This window comes from Equus asinus, chromosome 2 (genome assembly GCF_041296235.1).
Source record: "Equus asinus isolate D_3611 breed Donkey chromosome 2, EquAss-T2T_v2, whole genome shotgun sequence".
Lineage (NCBI taxonomy): Eukaryota > Metazoa > Chordata > Mammalia > Perissodactyla > Equidae > Equus > Equus asinus.
Window position 1 is genome coordinate 85,782,668 of NC_091791.1, and position 19,726 is coordinate 85,802,393.

General features: G+C 45.0%; 1 protein-coding gene across 39 annotated transcripts in view; it reads right to left on the bottom strand.

Annotated features, from left to right (window-relative positions):
- DISC1 (DISC1 scaffold protein) overlaps positions 1–19,726 on the bottom strand; it is a 395,918-nt gene that overhangs the window by 341,933 nt on the left and 34,259 nt on the right. For 17 of the 39 annotated variants that reach the window (XR_011496343.1, XR_011496347.1, XR_011496346.1 and 14 more), the window contains exon 1: positions 9,927–10,191. The exons of 1 other annotated variant lie outside the window; for it this stretch is intronic. Coding sequence is in view for 14 of the 38 variants with exons in the window: in XM_070492665.1 (XP_070348766.1) it covers positions 9,927–9,984 (58 nt within the window). In the remaining 24 variants the exon portion in view is untranslated. Of the gene's footprint in view, positions 1–9,926; positions 10,313–19,726 lie in introns of those variants that run through there. 21 more of the 39 variants (XR_011496357.1, XM_070492695.1, XM_070492710.1 and 18 more) reach the window with 12 other exon arrangements.

The window sequence follows — 19,726 nt, forward strand, 5'->3', positions numbered from 1 at the left end:
TACATTTCATATAGATGAAAATTTCATCAAGACAAGACCAAAATTAAATTACACCTTGAAAGGGCAAAGATGGATGGGTCTAGAACCAGAATTCCCTCCACAGAGCCGATCCAGATGTGCTCTGTTAAGCACCCTTCACTCTCCACGATACATTTGGCATCAATCATCCGCATTGAGCCTGCTCGTCACAAGCAGCACTAGAAGGCTCAGAGCTGACCGCGGCCGCAGACACGCCAAAGGAATCGCTCACCTTGGTTGTCGGTGGTGGGCATTTAAGGGGGCAGCCTGACAGTTAACCCTTTCCCCTTCAGGCCCATCAATGACAGCCATTGTCCAGTGCTCCCTCCAAGACAGCAGGGTCTCTGGAACCCTGGGAAGAGTACAAGGTAGGGTATCATTTGCCCTCAGGCTGCAAACTGTGGCATCAAAGGATTAATCCAAGGGGCAGCATCAAGAGAACAATCAGACCAGGGCGAGGCAGTCTTCATGACTTGGCCCTCCCACGGGCCAAGCAAAGCAGGAGGATCCAAGGAGCAGACGAAGGATCAAAACCAGGAAGCACGTCGTCTTGGAAGCAGCCTGCACGCCTGCTCCAGAAACGTGCTGAAGCGGGACTGAACGACGCTCTCCATAAGGTCGTGTTCCCTTCTTCCCTGAGACACCTCCTGTGTCCCTCTGCTCACTCCTTATGCGGCACTGTGCTTGGTGGCTCATGGCGAAAGGCAGCATATCAGTGGCCTATCTCAGAAACAGTGGACAATACAACAGGAACTGAGACTAAGAATTAGAAGCGGAGGAGGAGGAAGAGAAGGGAAGGGGGAGGAGGGGAAGCAAAACCACCACAACAACTATTGAGTACCAGCTCCTGACGCATCACCTCTAATCCCAAATCCCAAAGTCTCTGTCTGAGAACCACAGGCTTCCCCTCATTCGTCCTGCAGCAGAGAACCTGACTGCACCCCTGCGCTCGTCAAACCCCATAAGCACAGATGCAAAGCAATCAAGAGCCTTTATGCCACTGAGTTCAGGGAACCTGCATTATTTTGCTGCAGAAACACTAATGTGATTCAGATAAGAGACCAGGGACCCAGACTGGGGTGTGAGGGACAAGCTATAAAGCCAACTGAGATTGTAGACAGGACTGATGTTAGGGACAATACCAGTAAGTTTGTAATAAAGCAATTCTTGACGCATAAATATTATAGATTAGGATGAGCTCATATCTAAATGATTATATTAGACCTTTACCACAATTCCCCACTGAGGGTTGACATTGCCATCTCTGTTTCTACCAGGAAGGACTCTGAGATCCAGAGAGATTAAAGCACTTGCCCAGGGTCCTGACCCCAAGTCCAGTGTCCTTTCCAGCTGGCCTCTCAGTCAACTGCAGTTAATCATCATTTGCCCATAACAAGTAAAGTGAAGTATTTTGATCACAATTTAAATGAAATTTGCCTTTGGAATGTGTCTCTGTGCTTCCATTTGAAGATGCGTTTGTCTCGTGTTTCAAGAATTCACGTTACATCATGACAAGTGATGAACGTCATGGGCAGTAGAAGGGAGGAGGTGCTGGGAGCAGAAGCAGTGCCAAGGGCTGGCCTGGGGGTGCTGCAGCCCCCCAACATGCTTCGCAGTCCTCTATAGCCACTCCAAATGAAAATCCTGAGCCTGTGCTTTGAGATGGGCAGCTGACATTTTTCTCTTACGAAATGTGTAAATGGCAGCTCTTTTAGAAATGTTTGCCACTTGTATCAATCTTGAACATGCAGTCTATATAAAGACTGTGTTTGCATGCAAAAGCAACTCTTTTAACCCAGCTGCTGCCCCAGCCTCTCCATGCAGCATTTCAGGAGCCACCACTGGCTGGGAAGGAAGTCTCCTGCGTGCCATGGTGCTTGCGTTACACATGTTATTTTAAACCAATACAATTCAGTAAGTCTTTATTCTTACTACAGGTCTAACAAAAATGATAAGAAGATAAATAAAACAAGGTCTGCCCTCAAGAAATTCAGCCCAGACTAATGCAAAGGCACCTCCAAAAGAAGGTTTCTCGCTACTATATTTCTGCTTGACCCATCCCTTCCCAGCCCTGTAATGATTAATAATTAGTCATTTTATTGGGAAAGGCAGGCTCCTAATTTTGATAGGATATGGCAAAAAAAAAAAAAGGATCTTTTGCTCATTAAAAAGCACAATGAAATTTTAAAAGCACTGTCAATATAAATTCATCCCAAACTTAACCTAAGATAAAGTAACCCCCTAGAATATCTCATTTTATTTCCACTGAGCTCTATTCTGCCTCAGCAAAATGGGAAACCAGGGGTAATATCAATACCTTTTCTTGTACATCACCTTATGCTTTTTAAGGGAGTTTCCAAAACATTCACGTACAATAAATATTTGAATGGATGTAGATAATCTCAAATCAGAGTCAAAAAAAAGGTAACAGTTGGATTAAAATGATAGAATTTGTCCATTTTTCCATTCAGATTACTAGTTAAGTCGAGTGCAGACAGACACACAAAAGCTTCATGGTGAGGAAATAGTTCAGAACTCATCCTACAGCCCCCAAGGCCAATTAGCAGGCTGGGTAGAGGAGGAGATGACGAGTGTGGAATCAGTGTGAGGCGGTCCCCTTGTCATGGCCCCCAGACAGCTGTAGGCCTCGTCTAGCCTGGGAAACGTGTGTCCCGCACTGCAGAGATGCCTGAGAGGAGAATGTCAACGACGTTAAGCAAATACAACACCACAGCCAGGAAATTAATGCAGAGTTCCCACAGACAGAGAACTAGCATCTCTCTTCCTAGACAAAGAGCAGCACATTTTATACACAAGTGTGGAAATCAATACTTGAGTAAATTACCTTCAAAATTATTATGCCTAGGAGTAAACACTGCAATAAATAAATTATGAATCAAAGGATTCCCTCTTTCTTCTTCCACCTCTCCCTCCATCCAGCCTATAAAATATTCACTGGGCATCTACTTCTTAATGCCAGTTACTTCTTAATGATTTTGGCATATCCCAATGTGCCCAATCATTCTGATGAAACAACATCCAGAAACTTCATAAGAATTAATTCTCTTTTCTCCACTGAACTATAGGCTTCCCAAGGGTATGGACAACATTCTACTTTTTTTTTCATCTTAAAGAGCTACCACAGTTGTCTGGCAATGTGGTTTGTGCATCTCAATAAACATTTGAACTGAACTTAACTTACAGAATTCTTGATTGGTTTTGCAAGATATAAAAACAACAGATGTGGTTAACCTACACACTGGATTACTCAGTCTAAAATATAATGAAGAGTCTAACTCAATTCAGCAAGAGTGGAGTAAACCACAAGCATCCTACACAGATGAGGGGTAAGGAGATCAAGCAGACAGCTTCCTTGAGCTGAAGCAGTTTACACTGGAATTAGAAAAGCAGGTTAAATATATAACGAACTATAACTATAAGTTACATAACTATAAGACGAAGGAAAGAGTAGATGATTCCAGAGGACCAGGGAAGGCTGAGAAGCATTACTGGCTAGATCGTACATGAAGGATAACGTTTTGATGAGTAGACATCAGAGGCAAAGAGGATAGATTCCATCATATTCGTGGTGGGCAGAATAATGTGTGCAATAAAAAAGCCAGAGTATCCATTTTAGGGATTTAGGGGTCAATTTATGGAAGGCTTGGAAAGGACTGCTGAGAACTTGCTTTCAGGACAATAATGAGTCTTTGCACAGAGAAACAATAACCTAATCAGGTCTGTGCTTTGGGAAGACCATCACGGCAGCAGTGTGTAGGCCTCACGGGAGGGAGGAACTGAGCAGAGAAATACTGACTCTGTGGGAAGACGTAAGGAAGTCCTGAGACACCCTCTGAAGATGCATCCTAAAAGTGACTATTAAGCTCTAAGTGTCACCTTAAATCACCTGGAAAGAACACCAGCCTTTGCTAGATCTTCGATTTAGACTGGATGGTCCTCAAGAACAGTCTAATACATCTTTAAACACCCTGCTGTGCACACCACAGTGCCACGTATACAGTAGCTGCTACATAAATATTCTTGAATGAACAAATATGATGGACTGAATAAATGGATAACTTAACGTCTCTAGAAGAGAATTATATAACCAGACAAAGGGAAACAACAGGACCGATAAAAGTCAAGGTAATTTAAGGTCCCTAAATCTACTGTTTGAATTGAATGTAGATTATTTATGCCCAAGGATAGCTGTCTCACATTTCACTATGCCTGGCCTGTGGCTATAATGAAAGCATTAGGGAAATAGTAAGAATCGTACTGAGTTGCTAAGAGAGTAGATCTTAAAAGTTCTCACCACAAGAAAAAAAAATCCTTTTGTAACTATGTCAGGTGACAGATGTTAACTAGACATTGTGGTGATAATATCACAATATATATACAAATATCAAATCATTATGTTGTACACCTGAAACTAATGTTATTGTAAATTATACCTCAATTTAAAAAAATCGTACTGAAATACATAAACTTTTCTTCATCAGAAGATTTATAATCACAAAACAGCTTCCACAATTCTAAGTTTCCAGTGTATTAGAAACAGAAGAACCTCAGTTTACCTCTAAATTTACTTTTTTTCTCATTGACCACTGTGAAATGTCCTCCTCTTCCTAAAGGTATTTAAGATGTGTCATGCTTTCATTTATAAATGCAAAACACACACACTCTCCCATGTCAAAGATAAAGCCTAATAATTATGTCAAATCATCTTATCAATCCACTCACAAATTAAGAGATGACAGATAGGAAAAAGAAAAGTTAGGTCGGTGTACATGTCACAAAACTAAATTTAAACTCAGATTCCAATTCACTCATTAAACTTGAGATATTTCACCTTTCAACCTGTGAAGGCAATTAATCCGGAGGCAGGGCCACCTGTCAAATACACGTTACTATTCCTGGTCGATTTGTTCGCCTGGGTGAACATGATCGCATTAATGATTAAGATCAACCCTAGATCTGTGTAACGCTGGGGGGTTGAAGGTCCTACAGCATTCAGGCAGCTGACTGCAAAGAGCTGGCGAGGCTTCTGGAAATGAAACCACCTGGATGGGGAGAGGCAAAATGTGAAACCCTAGTGAGCAGGGAGTAGGAAATTTACACAGTAGCTCAAATCCTGGATGATCCCAATGCTCCAGGACAAAAATCACAGAATCCTAGAGCTATGGAAGGGTTCCCACACATCCTCCAATATGGGCCCCATCCCCACATGCAGACTCCCTCATTACATTCACCACAGAACCAGCCAGCACTAACTTAAATGCTTCCCACAGCAAAGAGCTGACTGCTTTTCAAAGCAGCCTATTCCATTGATGGACAGCTTTTATTTTTAGCAAGTTTTTCTCTAAATTAAGTCAAATATTGATACCTTATTAATGTGTGGCTCTACTTCTAATTCCGGGCCAAGAAGCCCCTCTATCAATGTTGAATGAATGAATAATGAATAAACGAACAAACGATTCTTAAAGATCAATGATGATATGACAAAAGCAACTGCTTCAAAATTTAAGTTTTTAAGACCCACGATGGCTCAAAAAAAATAAACAAGGATTTGGTTCCATTCACTTAATATTTCTTTTTATTTATTTTTTTGAGGAAGATCAGTCCCGAGCTAACATCTGCCACCCATCCTCTTTTGGCTGAGGAAGACTGGCCCTGAGCTAACATCCGTGCCCATCTTCCTCTACTTTATATGTGGGATGCCTGCCACAGCATGGCTTTCTGAGTGGTGCCATGTTCGCACCCGGGATCCGAACCAGCGAACCCTGGGCTGCCAAAGTGGAACGTGCGAACTTAATCGCTGTGCCACCGGGCCAGCCCCACTTAATATTTCTTAAGCAGAGATGAATTATGCAGAACTAAGAAATGAAGCACGGCTTGATGGAAACAGCTCTAAGACGACCCAGATTCTAATACTCACTCTGTTCCTATGCCTCACTTTTCACACCTGTAAAACAAGCAGGCCAGATTCCACAATCTCTACCGCCACTCACAACTGTCAGTACTCTACAATAGATAATTTATCCTCAGAGATTGCTATCGCTCAACTCAAGGAGTTTACTGTCTTAACTGCATTTCTCTGAGAGTTCAAACCCATCTGCAAATAAAGGGTGAAAGTCCTACCGTGACAGGCAGATGTTGGGGTTAAACAGGTAGAATTTTATCCACATATTTTAAATGGATGAACACAGGCAGCGTGGCTGGGAAATTAACCTGAAGTTGACATGGGAAAGATAATCTAGGGTTGTTTATTTCAATTATTTGATTTGAGACCTACTACTACCATTATATTGACTAAAGATAGAGCGCTCAGCAGCTGCACTTGGTAAATGCACTTGTCGATGCCTCACCTCCCAGAACTCAAGGGGTTTAACCAATTGATCTTTTGAAGCTCCATCCAGCAATAAGTTCTGTGATTCTGTTTATAACACTCGATGACCAGCAACCCTAGTGATTAGAGGAAGCCCCGCTATCTTTACCATCCATCTCTGAGCCATGACAGGAGCCAGGCGACCAAAAGGAAGGAGGGCCGGGTAAAATAGAAATAATATTTCATTCATCGGTCAGCCACAGTTCTCCTTTCCCACTTCCACTTGGTGTGAAAATTCGGAAGCTGATTGCAAAGTCTGTGCTCAAGGAGCAGCTGGTCAACTCTGATTTCAAAAGAGAAAATGGATTCAGGATGGTCACAGCATCTGCGGCAAGGATTTAAAAAATTGTATGATTGTTGCACAAAAGACATTCGCAAGGAATTTTTACCACACAGTCATTAAAGTTAAGAACAAGCAAAAGAAGACTTCCAAAGACTAAAAGTCTTGCATTACTAAACGGTGGTGGCTGAAAAATGGCTGGCCACAGATGGCCCCAGCTGTGCCAAAGGGGACCGTCCTCACTCCGAGAGTGGCTGCCAAGGGCATCTCTGGAAGCGGAGCTCTCTGCTTGCTTTGTGTGGGAACCCAGCATATAAACTGAATTATTATCATCACTATCAAAACAAAGGTTCTAATTCTGATCTAAGGACCCTAATCTAAAATTTTTATACTCAGAAACTTTGTTCTGTGCTGGTCTTTAGTTCTCATTATTTAAAGATCACCATTGTACCTCCCCTTTGCTCTGAAGGTCTTTCATCAAACTTTGACCAAAACCACAATAAAATTCAAACATCAACAGTTTAATCTCCAATCAAAAGTTTGTTTTATTTTTAAATGGAAAAGTTTTAATGAACATAATAAATTCTGGCTCCTTTTTACTAAAGTTAATGTCTTAATGTTCAAGCAATGAGCAAGCACTATTTTTGTCATTTAACACAATAATAGTTTGCATCCCATTTTTGAAATAGATGTAAATCGATGAACATAGCACAGAAATGGATTACAAGAACAGTGACACTAAGCTATTTGTCTTTATTGACATTCCACCCTCCTTCCTTTTGGCCATTTGCTTTCTGTCATGGCTCAGGATTACTGTCGTTTTTTATGTTCTTTTTTCTTGTTTGTAGTTTTCTGTGCATCTTGTAATGAGCATGCATTGCTTTTGGAAAAAGAAAAAAGAATAAGAGAAATTTCTTTTACGAAACAAATGACTTAAGAATTATTTCTGCAGCCCGTAGACCTGGCATTCACTCTCCTTCAGGTGGTCAGACTTGCTCTGAAGGTCCTCTTCCCTCTGGGGGCATCTCAGTGAGCACTGAGGTCCCTGCAGAAATGTCCTGGGTCCCAGCCTTGCAAGCTAACCATATCACCAAAAGCCTCAAACCCAGTTACACCTCTGTGCCATCCTAAGGTTTCCGGCAAATTTAAGTGTTAAAATAAAACACTAATTCGGATTCCATTTAGTCTGAGGTTTGCAATGAGTTCTTGCAATACATTCTTTCAAGATTTTAATACTTTTTTTCTGCAAATTTTCATTGTTTATTTTTGCAAGAAAATAATTTAAAATGGGGTTTTAAAATAGGGATGAAAGAAATTAAGATTATTTCAAAATCTCTTTTGCCAGGTCTAACAATTCACTCATATTTTAGAGGCCACAAATACGCAGGACACATTATTAACTACAAGCTAACATTGGTCCACTCTGAACCACGACTGGTCTCCTTAACTCCAGTTTGGTTAGTGGTTGAGAACACACTTGTGAGAGGCGCCCACACCAGGATGTGAATCCTGGCTCTACCCTTAACAGCTATGTGACCTTGAGACAGAAGCAGTGTAACCCTGAAGGTCAGCTTTGTACAGGAGAGATGAGGATTGTAAATACCTACCTCGCAAAGGTTTGGGGCGGGTTTCATCAAAGGAAGTCCTAATAGAGGGCCTGGCACATTGTAGGCTCTAAATCAATTGCGATGTTATTCTGCCCTCCTGGCAGCAGCGATGTCTCCTGTTAGCCAGCGACTCATCCCCTTCGAGGTGCTTTCAGACCTTTTGCCTCATTTGATCCTCCGGCAGCTCTACCAGTCCAAAAAACCATAATTCCTGTCCCTGTTTTTCTTTTCTCTTAGTTTTTTGGAAACAGATGAGGAAACTGAGGCTCAAGGTCAAAGAGCTCAGAAAGCAGATCCAGGCCTCTTTTTGCTCAGTGACACAGTTCTCAGCTGAACCCCGAAAGACTTTATGCGCTGTGCCCGAATGTAATAACATTAAATTTCTTCTCGAATACTCTGCTATTCATACTTGAATCAAATCAAACTGGCATTTCCACATCTCTCCAAATCATTTAGGTTATGCTTAGTAAAAATAGCAACTAAGGTTATTTAGAGCTTACACAGGCCCTGGGCTAGGTGCTTCAGGGCCACTGACGCATTTAAACGCAGTAACAACCCAATGAGGTGGGCACTGTTGTTGTCCCCATTTAACAAATGGGGAAACTGAGGCATAGCTAAGTCCAAAACTGAGATGCAGGCAGACTCTCTCCAAACCCCAACTCTTAGTTCTCTGGTGTCACCCAAATTACAGCTGTGCAATTGACCGTGCATTTTGCAAAGTGCTTTCCTGCACAACACATGGATGAGACAAGGAGGCCAGGTTATTCGTGTTCTCTTTTACATCTGAGGAAACCAAGGCTCCCAGATGTCAAGGGTTGTATCTAAAATTCCCTGGCCCTCTGGTGGCCCAGCGACGACGACGCAGTGGCAGCACTCCCCGACCCCAAATCGCACCCTCTTGGGAAAGTCTCCAACTCCTTCGCATGCATTTTAAGAGTGAGATGGCAGGACACGTCCTGTCATTCTTAAAAAGCAACCGTCAACTGAATGGCCTCGGTGTCAACACTGAGAGTTGACAGCGTGACCCATGTTGCGGGAAGTGGAAACGGAGCGGTCTCTTCTGAGCCCGGCCTTGGGCGTTACTGCGGCCAAGTCGGAAGTGGGAGGTGAAATTGTTTGCAGAGCAGCCCCTTGGGGAGGTGCCAGCACCACATTCCGGGACAACTCGCCCCAAGCTCCTCCCTCCAGGTCCCTGATGGGGTGGAACCCGACTCTCAGGGGAGTCTCGGGACCAGGGCAAGCGGGGCGTCTCTCCCACAGGTGCGAGGGTGAGGACGCGCGGCGCCGGTGCCGGGACTGACCCAAACGCCAGGCAGGCCCTCACCACCTTCCTGGGCCACCAAGACCCGCCGCGGGGGGCGGCTGCGACCAGCGCTCTTTCGAAAACTGCCGCTCGCCGGGATCTCAGCTCAGTCTGAGGGGAGAGATCTGGCCCGTCGGGGCGCTGGCTGGCAGCCTCAGACCCGACTCCTCTCCCAACTCCGCACGCCACGCGCCCTGCCTCAGTTTCCCTCACCTCGAAAAGGGTGCACGGAACCCAAGTTGTTCACAGAGGCACACCCAGACCCGCACGATTGCCAGGGGGCAGAGCGCGCCCTCCCCGGCCTGATGCCCGCGGTGACAGCGCCCCTACCTGCACGGTGGCCCCCGCCGCCACCGGCTGGGGCGCCCTGGGGTTCCCCGCCCGACATGCGCCCAGCCGGCTCCTCCCGCTCGGCTTCCGCCGCCTCGAGCTCGTCGGCGATGGGCAGGTTCCGTGCGCCCGCGGCCGGCGGAGGGGGAAGCGAGGCGCTGAGCTGGACGGGAAGTGGGGAGGGGGCGGGCGAGGAGGGGGAGGCTCCTTCCTTCTCCCCGGCGAGGCAGGCGGTTTCCTTTCCAGCCTCGGCCCCTTGCACACGCACACACACACACTCTCATGCGCGCGCGCGCACGCGGCGGGGGCGGGCGGCCCGGCGGGCCCACGACCTGTCTCCGGACCTCTGAAAGTTTGCTTTTCCCTCTCGCTCATTTCTGGACGAAAATGAGAGGGGAAGTACGCTGGGGGGAACCGGTGCACAGGGAAGGAGAGAGAGACTGCGAGGCCTTCGGAGTGGGTCTACCAGGGCGCCTCCCAGACGCGTGATCAGGGAAGTGACCAAAGGGGTGATGAGGAGATGGAGGGGATGAGAGGGTGGGGAGAAAGTGGGGAGACGACAGACGACGCCAGGAAAGAGACGGGTGGGAGCAGCTGTTCAAAAATGAAATGTGAATCCAACTTTTTGAATCTTTGGCCGCATGGGGCTGGTCCCAGAGCCTCCCCCCAACGTTGGGCAGCTGGCCCAGAGCGCAGGCTCTGACTCATGCAGAGCTCCTAGGCCGCTGACCCACGGCCTTCACTCCTTCTCTTTGGCTCATGCAAGGAGGCTACTGGAGCACCCCTTATGTAGCACCTGCCAGAAACGGTTCTTGCCCTTAAGGAGTTCAGCTCCGGTAGGGAAGATAATCATGTGAATAGAAAACTAAATACCATGCAGTAGAATATGCCAAGAGCCAGTGGCTTGGGACAGAAAGGGTCGCAGAAGTTGGGGGTTGGAGGGAGTATTGTGAAGAAGAGTCAGGAAGACCTTCTGGAGGAGCGGGAAGGGTCTCGTTAGAACTAGAGGAGGGCCAAGCTCCTTCAAGAGATAAGAACCTTGTGAGTGAAAATGCACAGATATGCTTCAATGTCGGTGTCTTGTGGGACAGAATGAATATGAGCATGGATATTAAGATGTGTGGAAAATGGAAGGACCTAAAACTGGATCCAGCTGAATTTAATGATATAGACCACTAAGATCGGGATTCAAAGCTGTAGTTTGAGAGATTAAAAAAGGATCTAACAATTTGGTTGTTGACTGAAGCAGGGACCAAGAGGTGACCTACACTAAATGAAGTGGAAATGCCAGAACTGCCTTGGTATATTGCAAAGAAGGTTCCCAAAGCTTAGGGGGGATTGGAATAGCACAGCGGATTTATCATGTAAGACCTGCTCACCCACTCGGGGAGGGTCCCGAGGACACACTTTGACCGCGATTCGGAAATAACCTTGTGACCCGGCATCCTTGGTCAGTCTTCTCTCTATGTCAGACATTACAGTGGGAACTGCAGCCGCTGAACGGGGATCCTTAAATGCAATGGGGATAATGGATTACAGTTGGCAGGGGTCAAATGGTGGCAATGAATCTCCAAAGGCAAGGTAGGCGTGGTTTCTGTAATGGACGACCGTCAACACACAATCAGAATAGTCCGACTCTCACAGATCTCTGGTGTTGGCACGTTGATCATAGTGAAATAGATGGGAAGCCTCCTAAATTCTTACTTGATCCGTATGAGCAGACAAGTTCTAGCTCAAGTGAACAAAAGCCTAACTTGAATTACCAAAACAGAGACTCAGCCCTTCCATCAATTCCCAGGCTTAAGGCAGTTTACAGACCCAGAACTTCTCGAATGAAGGAGGAAAGACCCAGCAACACTGCCCAGAATGTTTACTGTTACTCTTTCTTCTAGGCACCCCCCCCACCACCACCACCACCAAAGGGACATATGACCTCTTACCAGGGTGACTGCATTGGGAAAAGGAAATAACCAGATTTTTCAGGAATTACTGGACACTGGCTCTGAACTGCCACTGATTCCAGGAGACCTAGAACATCATTGTGGTCTACCAGTCAGAGTAGGACTTATGGAGGTCAAGCGATCAACAGAGTTTTAGCTCAGGTCCCTCTCACAGTGGGTCCCTGCACCCATCCTATGGTTATTTCTCCAGGTCCGGAATGCATATTTGGAATAGATATACTCAGCAACTGGCAGAATCTCCACATTGGTTTTCTGACCCACAGAGTGAGGGCTATTGTGGTAGGAAAGGCCAAGTGGAAGCCACTATAACTGCCTCTACCTAGGAAAAGAGTTAACCAAAAGCAATTCTGTATGCCAAGAAGGATTGATGAGATTAATGCCACCGTCAAGGACTTGAAAGACACAGGGATGGTGATATCCACCACCTCCTCATTCAACATGCCCATGTAGCCTTTGCAGAAAATAGATGGATTTTGGAGAATGACAGTGGATTATCATAAACTTATCCAGATGGTGATTCCAATTGTAGCTGCTATACCAGATGTAGTTTCATTGTTTGAGCCAAATAATACATCTCCTAGTACCTCATATGCAGCTGTTGATCTGTGAATGTTTTTTTCTTCATATCTGTTAGTAAAGATCACCAGAAGCAGAGTTCTTCCAGCTGGCATAAACGTTCAGCGTCCTGCCTCATGGGTATATCAACTCCAACCCTAGAGCATAATTTAGTCAAGCAGGGACCTTAGCACATTTTCCTTCCACAAGACTTCACACTGGTCCATTACACTGATGACTTTATACTGGTTGGACCTAGTGACTATGAAGTAGTAACTACTCTAGGCTTATTGGTGAGACATTTGTGTGTCAAAGGGTGAAAGATAAATCTGACAAAAATTCAGAAGACTTCCATCTCAGTGTATTTTCTAGAGGTCCCATGGTGTGGGATAGGTTGTCATAGTTGGTCCTTCCTACAACCAAAAAAAAAGAAACTCAACATCTAATAGTCCTCTTTGGGTTTCCGAAGTAACCTATTTCTCATTAGGGGTTTGCTACTCAAGCCCATTTACCAAATGACCTGAAAAGCTGCTAGTTTTGAGTGGGCCCAGAACAAGAGAAGGCTCTGCAACAAGTCCAGGCTGCCATGAACACTGCTCTGCCACTCGGGCCATAAGATCCGGCTGTTCCAATGGTACTTGAAGCATCAGTGGTGATAGAGATGCTGATGGAGGCTTTGTCAGGCTTCTAAGGTGAAGCACATCACAGACTCTTAAGATTTTGCAGCAAAGCCCCGCCATCCTCTGTGGATAACTAATCTCATTTTGAGAAATGGCTTTTGATTTAATACTAAGCCTTAGTAGAGACTGAACTCTTATCCATGGGCCCCCATGTTACCATACAACCTGAGCTGCCTGTCATGAACTGGGTGTTGTCTAACCCACAAGCCATAAAGGTGGGTGAGCACAGCAGTGCTCCATCATCAAATGAAAGTAATATATATGAGATTGGGCCTGTGCAGGCCCTGAAGGCACAAGTAAGCTGCATGAAGAAGTGACCCACATGCCCACGGTCCCCACTCCTGCTATATTACCTTCTCTCTCCCAGCCTGCACTTATGGCCTCCTAGGGAGTTCCCTATGATCAATTGACTGAGAAAGAGAAAACTCAGGCCTAGTTTACAGTGATCTTGCACGATATTCAGGCACCATCCAAAAGTAGACAACCACGGCACTACAGCTCCTTTCTGGGTCATTCCTGAAAGACAGTGGTGAAGGAAAATCCTCCCAGTGAGCAGAACTTTGAGCAGTGAACCTTGTTTTCCAGTTTGCTTGAAAGGAGAAATGGCCAGAGGTACAAGAATATGACAGTTATTGGACTGTGGCCAATGCTTTGGCTGGATGGTCAAGAATGTGAAAGAAACATGATTGGAAAATTGGTGACAAGAACATCTGAAGAAGTATGAGGACAGACCTCTCTGAATAGGCAAAAAATTTGAAGATATTTGTGTCCCATGTGATTGTTTACCAAAGGGTGATCTCAGCAGAGGAGGATTTTAATCATCAAATGGATAGGATGACTCATTCTGTGGATGCCAGTCAAGCTGTTTCCCCAGCCACTCCTGCCATTGGTCAATGGGCTCATGAACAAATGGCCATGGTGGCAGGGATGGAAGTTATGCGTGGGCTTAGCAACATAGACTTCAACTCACCAAGACCAATCTGACTATGGCCACTGCTGAGTATCCAGTCTGCCAACAGCAGAGACCAAAAATATGGCACCATTCCCCAGGGTGATCAGCCAGTTTGTCACTTGGTGGTAGGTTGATTACACTGAACCAGTTCCATCATGGAGGGGGTAGCATTTTGTTCCAACTGGAATTGAGACAATGAATATAAATTTCCCTTCACTGCACACAATGCTCTGCCAAAAGTACTATCTGTGGACTTACAAAATGCCTTATCCACACAGCATTCCTTCTGATCACGGAACTCACTTCACGGTGAATGAAATATGGCAAGGGACCCGTGTTCACAAGATTCACTAGTCTTACCATGTTCCCTATCATCCTGAAGCAGCTGGCTTGACAGAACAATAGAACAGTCTTTTGAGGACTCAGTTACAGTGCCAGCTAGGTGACAATACCTTGCGGGGCTGGGGCAAGGTTCTCCAGGTGGCCCTCTGTATATGCTCCAAATCAGTGTCGATTATAAGATGCTGTTTCTCGCATAGCCGGGATTCATGGGTCCAGGAATCAAGGGATGGAAACGGGAGTGGCACCACTCACTATTAGCCCTAGTGATCTACTAGCAAAAGCTCTGATTTGTCTTCTCAACTTTATGCTCTGATGGCCTACGGGTGTTAGTCCAAAGGCAAGGATGCTTCCATCAAGTGACATGACAACAATTCCATTTAACTGGAAGTTAAGACTGACGCTTGGCAAATTTGACCTCCTCATGTCTCTGAATCTACAGGTAAAGAAGGGAGTTGTATTGTTGGCTTGGGTGATCGATCCTTACTACCAATTGGAAATTGGACTGCCATTCGATGATAGAGGTAAGGAAGAGCATCTCTGGTATATAGGAGATCCTTCAGGGCATCTCTTAGTATTTTCATGCCCTGTGATTAAGGTCAATGGAAAACTATAACAACCCCACTCAGGCAGGGCTACTAATGGCCCAGACTTTCCAAGAATGAAAGTTTGGATCACCCTACCAGGCAAAGAACCATGCTTGCTGGAATGATTCTGAGAGCAAAGAGAATGGGTCACTGAAGAAGGTAGTTACAAATACCAAGTGTGACCATGTGACCAACTACAGAACTGAGGACTAGAATTGTCAAGAGAATTTCTTCCCTATTTTGTTATGACTGTTTATAGGTGAATAAAGAAGGGGAGAAAACAAAGATATTTGACATATTTCTTTATATTTTATCTTTGTTTTCTCCCCTTCCTTATCCACTCATCATATAACACAAGATGTGTTGATAATAATTAAATTTACAGCACAGTATTTAAGTTATAGGATATGAAGGAGAAGAGTGAATATTACCCAAGGACTCTTGTGTCTTCTCCTCGGGAGAAAGTTAGTGCATTTTTGGTTGTACTCAAAATAGTTGTATCATGATAAGTAGAAGTACTTTGTTATAGTTTTTATTTGGAGATTAAGGATGGTTTAAGGTGATGTGTATTGTTGCCAAGAGGTGGATTGTGGTGTAGGTCTTGTGTGTTAGCTTGGCTAGGCTATAGTACCCAGATATTTAATCAAACACTAATCTAGGTGTTTCTGTGAAGATATCTTTGCAGATGTGGTTAGCATCTACAGTCAGCTGACCTTAAGTAAAGGAGATTACCTTTGATAATATGGATGGGTCTCATCCATCAGCTGAAGACCTTGAAAGTAAAAACTGAGGCTTCTTGGAGAAGAAAGAATTCTGCCTCAAGACTGAAGCCTCAAATCCTGCCTGAGTTTCCAGCCTGCCAACGTGCCCTACAGATTTCAGACTTGCCAGCCCTGACACTTGCATGAGCCAATTCCTTAAAATAAATCTGTTTCGGCCCTGTCCCGGTGGCCTAGTGGTTAAATTCAGCACGCTCCTCTTCGGCGGCCTGGGTTTGGTTCCCAGGCACAGACTAACACCCTTCTGTTAGTGGCTGTACTGTGCTGGCAGCCCACATACTAAAAAATATGGATTGGTATGGATGTTAGCTCAGGGCAAGTCTTCCTCAGCAAAAAAATAAAATAAAGTAAAATAAAATAAAATAAATCTTTCTCCTATCTATCTATCTATCTATCTATCTATCTATCTATCTATCTATCTGTCTGTCTATCCTTGCTGTCCTCCCACTTGTCTTCTCCTTCCTTTGGGTCTCCTTCATTGGGTTCTCCTCTTCTCCCCGTCCCTTATTTTAGTCTTCCCCAGAATTGCATCCTTGGCCCTCTTCTCTTCTTGAGCATCCCTCATATTTGACCTGACTCTCTCATCCACTTCCAAGGTTTCAACTATCCAGATGTGACCTCAGTTGGTCTCTCTGACTGCAACCTCTCTCTCAAACTCCAGATTTGTATTTCCAACCTAGAAGCTCTGCTGGTCTCTCAAATTTAATATCTCCAAAAGGATTCTCACTTACTTCTCCCACACATTCCCTGAACTGCTGCTTTTCCTGTATTAACCTTTTTTCTAAGATAGCTTTACTCCCCTCTTGTCCTCCTCCCCTCAAGCTGAAAACCTGGGAGACCGTGCTATATACGCCTTCACCTCATCCTTTACGTTCAGTCACCGAATCCTGTTCATTCTACCTCAGAATTGTCTTTTGTGCCCGTCCCCTCCTCTTCATTCCCACTACCCCTGAATTAGACTGGGCCTCATTGGATTTTAAACTACTGCCTGAATATCACCACTTGGTTGTCTAAGCAGCCATTCAAACAAACCAACTTCAAAGCCATTCACATCAACTTCCCCTCAACCCTGTGCTCCCAGCTGTGTCCGCCACCTCACCTGCTGGCCACCCCACCATCCGTCTAATCAACCCTGGAGCACAGTTTGGCAGGCATTCGACCATATGATTAGGAGCGTAGGCTCTGCCCTCAGATAACTTCATGCATGTCTAAGCTCCACTACTTCTCAGCTTTGAACCTTGGGAAGTGCTTTAACTTTGCTAAGCCTCAGTTTGCTCACCTGCAAAACAGTTAATAATAGTACGTACCACTTAAGGTTGCTGTGGGAGGGGCTAATATATGGTCTGGGGTGGGGCGTAGGCATTGGGTTTTATAAACAGCACCTAGGTGATTCTAAAGTGCAGTCAAAGGTTAAGGTCACTAATCTAGTGGTATTAGGGATGGGTTTATGGTAGACAAAAAAGACCAGTTAGGAAAGAGGCAACAGTCCAGGTAAGAGATCCGAGCATTTGTAATGAAGATAGAGAAAAGGAGGCCATGTTCAAGAGATACTTTAGAAAGCAAAACTATATAAAACTTGGTGGCTAGATATTGAGGGTAATTGAGAAGAAAGCATCTAAGATGACTGTGGTTTTTCACTTAGTTGACTAGGCTGAGTGGATGATGGTGCCATAAAGCTATGATTCCCAAATATGTTTGTTCATTATAATCACTTGGGTAAATTTTATCATTTTTTCCCAGTCTTCTATCATACCTACTGTACTGGACTATATGTTCCTAGTCTTATCAAAGACCTGTGCACAGGATTGTTTCTTTGTCAATTTGATTGCTCTGGAAACCATGTTTTGCAGAGTCCTCTTCCCTGAATAGTTACCAGTTACTCTTGGCCGAAACTGTGATATTTGCAAGGTGGCACTGAAGCAGTAGCCATTTTGTCTGAAAGGTCTTCGTTGGTTAGAGGCGGTGGAGACAGATGTGGAGGTGCTGGTTGGTTCCAGTCTGCCCTTTCTCTTGCCTGTCCATTGGCCAGGTATCCTTCCCAAATAGCAATCCTGCTGACCAACAGCAACCCCTGGCTCCCCACCAGATGCTTCTCTGGACACTCACAGAGGAAGTAGACACAAAGAGGCGTCAACCTTCCATAGACTTCTGTATCAGCCCCCTACACGGTCCGACTCTAACAGCTGGACATGCATAGCTCCTAGGTTTCCTGCAAGCTCCAACTCATTCACCCTCGCCAGGGCTGGTTAGAGGCCTTTCTCAGATTCCTCAACTGCCCCTCTTAGACTTCTGTTTCTCCAGCAACCCTCACAAGTGTATACGGTCCAATTTCTATAATACAATCTATTCCTTATTCCACAATACTCATAGTGGTTCTGCTTTTCCAGGTGAACCCTCACTGATAAGCCTACTGATCGTAGATCTCTGGAATGGATATTACAAAAGTCTTCCTTTAGTTTTATGACAGCTTTCTCAATCCAACACAATGCTGTATTAATTAGGACTCCTTTCATTGCAACTAACCAAAACCAATATACTCTAACAAATAAAAGGAATTTTGGTGAAGATACAGGGGGTATTTCACAGTGTCCAGTGGCATAATGAAGCTGGTCCTCCGGACAGACAAGAGCTAACTTTTGGAAAGCCAGCAGGACCCTGGCGGTTCACTCCTCCCTCCCTGCTTCTTTCTGCACATCGGCTTCCCATCTCTCCCAGGTTTACATGTTTCTAAGCCAGGCACACAGAAAGCCCGACCCTCATGGAGCCAATTCTAAATCTCTAGAGATGAGGTCCCGACTGGACCAGAGCAGGTCAGGAGCCCATCTCTCACGCCGTCCAGTATAGCCAAGGAAGCGGAGCCACATGGGAGAATAGGATAAACACAGGCCTCTGGAAACCACCCTTGAACACAGGGCTGAGTGGCAGGCAGGGAACCCTGGAGAGCTGGACAGTCAACCCAAAATGTATCTACTTTAAATGTCATGGTGAGGGTCAGGCACCAAGAATCCCGCTGCTTATGAGGAAACATATGACACCGTTGGTTTCCCTCTGCTTTTAATATGGTTCCCATTGTGGCTATCACCTAGCAGTTCTTGCCGTGGATTTAAGCTCCAGATACAGAGCTGTGTAAAAGGTGTATACACAAAGGATAATTGAGAGCAAATGATGAAGGGATAATTGTTCCATCAGTGTTTTTTAATATAAATTTTTGGAAAGCTTTTCCTCATAAATGCTACCAAAATCTTCATGAGAGGAGAAATGGAGTAATGTCATAGATGCCAACACAGTCTGAGGTTGTCGCTTAGAATCCTTGCATCACCAGCAGGGTCAGCAGTGGTTCTGTCATATTGAAATTATACGTATCTACAGATTACATTTACATAGACAATGAACGTTAAATACTATGGGTGTAAATTTGTAGCAAGAAGTTAGGAGCTCAAAGGAATAAAATGTATAACTCTTCTTCCAGGACAGTAAATTTCAAAAATTGTATTTAAGATATGGGACTCTCTGGGGGCCGGCTCTGTGGCCGAGTGGTTAAGTTCGCATGCTCCGCTGTGGCAGCCCAGGGTTCGGATCCTGGGTGTGGACATGGCACCGTTTGTCAGGCCACGTTGAGGCGGTGTCCCACGTCCCACAACTAGAAGGACCTGCAACTAAGATATACAACTGTGTAGTGGGGGGTTGGGGAAGATAAAGCAGAAAACAAAAAAAAAGATTGGCAACAGTTGTTAGTCCAGGTGCCAGTCTTTAAAAAAAATAAAAATAAAATAAAATAAAAGAATATGGGACTCTCTGGGGCCAGCCTGGCGGTGTAGTGGTTAAGTTTGTGTGCTCTGCTTCAGAGGCCAGAGGTTCACCAGTTCGGAGCCCAGGTATGGACGTATACAACGTTTATCAAGCCATGCTGTGGCAGGCATCCCACATATAAAATAGAGAAAGATTGG